This window comes from Montipora capricornis, unplaced genomic scaffold, assembly GCF_036669925.1.
Source record: "Montipora capricornis isolate CH-2021 unplaced genomic scaffold, ASM3666992v2 scaffold_182, whole genome shotgun sequence".
Classification (NCBI taxonomy): Eukaryota; Metazoa; Cnidaria; class Anthozoa; order Scleractinia; family Acroporidae; genus Montipora; species Montipora capricornis.
The window spans coordinates 35,001-40,000 of record NW_027179942.1 but is presented as its reverse complement, the minus strand read 5'-3'; the positions used below and the strand labels follow the sequence as shown (position 1 = coordinate 40,000).

The 5,000-nt window shown below is 38.2% G+C and overlaps 2 protein-coding genes across 3 annotated transcripts in view; one reads left to right on the top strand and one right to left on the bottom strand.

Annotated features, from left to right (window-relative positions):
• Positions 1–1,846, top strand: part of LOC138034790 (uncharacterized) — a 2,549-nt gene extending 703 nt beyond the window's left edge. Inside the window, exon 2 of the mRNA XM_068881897.1 lies at positions 519–1,846. Within this exon, the coding sequence (XP_068737998.1) occupies positions 519–935 (417 nt within the window). The 3' untranslated portion in view covers positions 936–1,846. The remainder of the gene's footprint in view (positions 1–518) is intronic.
• LOC138034789 (uncharacterized) overlaps positions 628–5,000 on the bottom strand; it is a 6,282-nt gene continuing 1,909 nt past the window's right edge. Inside the window, exons 2-4 of one of the 2 annotated variants that reach the window (XR_011129205.1) lie at positions 4,549–5,000; positions 3,627–4,340; positions 628–3,355 (exon numbers count right to left, since the gene is read on the bottom strand). The exon at positions 4,549–5,000 is cut by the window's right edge and continues 19 nt beyond it. Coding sequence is in view for 1 of the 2 variants with exons in the window: in XM_068881896.1 (XP_068737997.1) it covers positions 3,732–4,340; positions 4,549–5,000 (1,061 nt within the window). In the remaining variant the exon portion in view is untranslated. Of the gene's footprint in view, positions 4,341–4,548 lie in introns of both variants that reach the window. The other variant, XM_068881896.1, reaches the window with a different exon arrangement.

Sequence of the window (5,000 nt, the reverse complement as noted above, 5' to 3'; positions counted from 1 at the left end):
AAATGAGGTTTAATGGTCACAAAGTTAAAATCTGTTTAAAAAAAGGGAAGTCATTGTCGAAGCATTCTTACTCTGTACTAGTTTCCGGGAAAACCGTGTTAGTCTACATTATTTGCTTTTCCGTCACGTTCTGAAAGATGCTTTTTAGTGGAGTCATCAACTCGATACTACTCATGCTTCTGTTACATTTCGGAAACATGTTACGAGCCATTTCAAATACGAATACAAGTGCTCTTGTCTTTAAATGTTTCCCACAAACTCATCTTTGAGTAAAGCTTCCCTAGTTGGTAGAATTATTATTTACTCAAGGATCTATGTAAACGGAAGAGCCTCTTCTGGAACTTGAAAGAAAATAATTACGGGGGTCGTTTACCACATGCCTACAGTTAAAAGGCACAGCATCTTTGGAACGTTCCATGCCATGGTAAATGATCTTTGACGCATTAATTGCTTTTCCCACTTTATTTGATCCATATTAAGGTTCCAAATTAACTGAATTTGTGTTCCTTCTCTTTCAGGATTACCCTCGTAATGTTAGAATCCACGTAAAGAAGATCACGTCCACCGTTCTTGGACGAGAACTGATAAAACGATGCGGAAATGAAGGCCAACACCGATACCTAGATGACACTGGCTATACAACCTTGCGTTTTTTACAAGCAGCAATCTCCTTTATCCCACTTGCTCTTGATGATGGGGCCGACATGAGAAACGCCGCTTTCATTTTTGCACAGCCAGACAGGCAGTTTGTTATTAAGGCTGGTGAAGGAGATTGGGAATATTACTTTTCTGAAGATCAATCTTGCAATATTCGTGGTCGATGTGTGCGCAAACCCCTTAAACGTTACGTCTGGGATAACCTCAAGTCAATGGTTCGTCGTATCGTACCCGCCGCAATTGGTGGATCTGCGTTGAAGGCATTAATGTGGGGTTAGTTACATTTTTGTGACGATTTGCCAACATTCTCAGAGAAAACTGTTGTACTTAACATTTGGCAAGTTGACTCTTTTTCCGCAGCACATGTTTGAATCCTTCTTATGCTGCAAACGTTTCTGTTATGTAACATTTTTGTTGACAACCTTGTAGCAAGTTGACCATATCTCTGCAGTGTGTGGCAGGTAAAGTAAACTAGGTTTACTTGTTATTAAGTATGGAGAACCGACATGCAATTTTAATACCACTAAATTTCGTTAAGGAAGACATTTTGATTTATTTGTGTGTGTGTGTGTGTGGCTTTTTAGCGACTGATTACTTTTTACTATGTTTTGGCTGCTTCTTGTTGGCATTTTAACGCAAGAATTTTAAGTAAACGAGGTGATATTCCATACTGTTTTGTGGAGAGCTTTTGACCTTTGAAGTATTCTGGGAAATTATTATCCTATTTTTTCTGTCCATTTTGGCAAGAAAAACAGGTCCTAATCCCTCCCGCGTCTTGGTGCAACACATAAGGCCACACACACAAACACACGCACTGGTTAAGACTATTTTAGTCATTACAGTTAGCTACTTTATCTCGTTTCACTTGAGACAATTCGACTTAAAAATATTTCTATATATTATACCTGTATTTTCATCTTGGTGGCCTCTATATGTCCAGCAATAAATGTACCCCCTGTGTTGATTATTTTTCAACAGTAATTAACACTTTAATTAAAGCATTCCGTGATTGGTTGAAAGTGTCTAATATGTGAAGTTTTCCTACAAGGTCGTACGTTATGTTTTGAAAAATCACTGACAAGGCAAATAATCGTGTTTTGTAGAGTTCGTTTAGCATTAATAATTCCTTGTCATTTATTAATTAATTATACAAAGTGATTTTTTCTTTAATAAACTAGATTAAAAGTGATTGCTATATTCCCTGATAATGCAAACAAGAATCATTAAAGAGGGTCAAATACGTTCCAAGTTCTGGGAACCACCTTGATGTTACCAAAAGTACCGGTACTAAGTATAAACCTACGCTTGCGCCGTGCTCGATATTGCACATCCTATTTGGGCTTTCGATGTGGCCGTGAGCTGACAACTTAATCTTTGTGGCTAAAATGTAAATTAGTTAGAGTCCTTAGAGTCGTAAGACAAAGAGAAGGCTGAACATTCCAAGAAACCAATTTAAGATATGGGACACGTCAAATGTCTAGTTCGCGATTAATGTCTCACTGTTCGCATTTTTTTTATATTGTAATTAGGTCGTAAGTTAAGTGTTTGTCGTTGGGTGTCGTAACGTGTACAAGATGTCGTTCGATCGGGATGACTGTCGATACCTGTGAGAACACAATTAGTATGTGTTTCCGCTTCCCTTGAACGGAATTATAATATGGTAAACACTCTGAGATTTAAACAGGGTCGTGACTAAAACAGAGGATAAGACACGAAGTCATCTTTTCTTTCCAGATATTTGTTATCTTTAACAAGTTTAATGTGCACTGAAATTGCAAGAGTTTGTTGAGGTCTCATCTGTTCCTAGAATTGACCAGAAGAGAAAAAGTTTAAAGAATTGGTAAACCTTGACGACTGCCTGATTTTCTGTTTTCATCATACATAATAGTCACCTTTACATAACCATAAAAACAAAGTTTTGATGACAAAGTTGGAATATCGATATATGAAAACTAAATGAAGGCATAATGTTTCCGGGAAAACGTGAGAATCTATCCCAAACTGGTTTTGCGATTCTGAACGATGATCTCGTAAAACTCAGGTCTTGTAGAGTCAAATCGATACTTCTCATGTGTTCATTAACGCTCCGAAAAAAAAAAATCGGGCTATATCAAATACGAATACCAATACAAGTGTTCTCGTCTCTTAAATGTGGCCCACTGACTGATCTTAAAGTAAAGCTTGCCTCGTTGATAGAATTATTACTGGATCCGGTCAGAAAACGAGTGGAATTTAGCCGTTTTATTATGAAAGATTTCATTTTTGTTTTCATGAATCATTTACATAAGTTGCAGACATGGGTATGGGCTAGTTGAGTTACACTTCATTTTCTTTACATTCAAACAGTTTATACATATTCATAGAACTTCTTAACTATATTTGCGTTCTGGCAGATAATCCATTTCTCTTCTAGTCTTAAACCTGGTTCACATACATTCAAGAACTTTACACCAGCAAGCCAGTCAGCTATCCCAAAATGAAATCCTTCTAGACGCTTCAAAGGGGTGTACCCATTTGCCATGGATTTCAGAGCATTCACAGCTCTTTCGATTGTAAATTGATCCCCCACTAGCCCTTGTTCTGCAAAGATGACTTCCTCTCCTTCATTAACTTTTGGCAAGTACTGCTGCACATGCTGAAGCACATTCACAATGCCTTCATTAGACACCTCTGACTTAAAAATCATACCCATCTGCACCTGAAATGTTAAGGATGATTATGCCCTAAGTAGTGAGCAAATTGTATATGCAAGTACTGTATGCGAAGCCATTGAACAAGAGTGTCACTGATCCTTTGCAAAACCAATTCATCATTTCCACTTCCATTTTTTTTTTTTTTTTTTGCATGAGAGTCAAAATACACTGCTTAATCCACATATGGTACTCACTAACAGAAAATTAACATGCTGAAAACTATTTTGATTTTTGCATTGTGTTATACCTGAAAGGACGCTTTGCTTTGGGGCTTACCTTTTTACTCTTTTTACTCATTGCGTAAGAGTGTTTGTGTCGAATATGTTTTGGCACATGGTCCAAGAGGCAATGCAAAGCTGGGATGCGCCTTGTTAGGATTCTCTAAATATGTATGAGGTAATTGGTGTAGAGCTCCTTGTGGTCAGCAAAGGATGGAATTAGATCTTTGTTTTCTACATCCTGAACATTCTTCAGTGGTTTGTCATCAGGTAAATCATTGCCAGAAATGCGGTTTTCCACAATGTTATGATTTACCCAATGGATATCAGTGTTCTGGTGGTCAGACGTCATGTGACGTAAATCTTGTCTTAAATCCCAGTTGTCCACCACAATATTGAAGCCATTTGAAGGGTCTATAACTGCTGCTTCAATAAGTGGAGAACTCGGATCCACCTGTGCTTCTGTACAGACTTGAGAAACAGAAACCACTGTAGGTATCGCTATGTTCTGAACAAATTGGTTTTGACTGCATTTTTCAGTACAGGTTGGTGAGGATCGAAGGTCAGCCTCGCAGTTGACTTGCTGCACATTCGACAATAATGGAACTGTATTCATCTCTTCTGTTACACTTGTTAATGGCAAGGCAGCTTGGCTGAGGTTGTGTTGCTTCGCTAACATTTCATCAAATGTGACAGCATATTTATCCATCACCTTTAAGAAACGACTACTGGAGACGGTTAGTCGCATGGCATTTAAACGGGTCAACATTGCCTGAAACAGAAAACAAGAAAATGTTTTGTAAAAATAATAATTATTATTATTATTAAATTTCAGGTGCAGTGTAATCATTGTCACTGTACATACAGATGTACTGGTTCCAAACAATCCCTCCCTATCTAGGACCCAGCACACCGACAAAAGAATATTAAGACTTACAGGGAATACGTAAAAAATTATTTGCATGAGTCAACAAGCGCACCTGACTGCCACTTGATTTAATTATAGTAGTAACCAGCAACTGCATAGCTTCTATACCCCTTGATCTTTCACGTAGAAGAATTGCTCCAGCCAATGCCACACTTGGTAGCCAAGTCACAGTCTTAACATCTCTTCTCCTTGATGACAATGCACAAGACAATAAAAGTGAATAAAACAATGGTGCTCTCTCTTTCCACTCTTGGCACAGGGCCTCTGGCTGAAATTTAAGCTTGTCTTCACTGCCACATTGTCTTGCCATTGAGTAATTCTTAGTTGAACAAAGTTCAGCACACTCAGAAGCTAAAGCCCGAATGACATATTTCATAACTTCCACTTTAATAAGTTTATGGTGCCACATTTTGTGAGCCATTTGCTGGTAAGTCCCACGCAGCATTGCTTTTCCAATCGACTCCATGTCTCCAGCTAGTTTTCTTCGTCTTGCCCTAGTTTCAC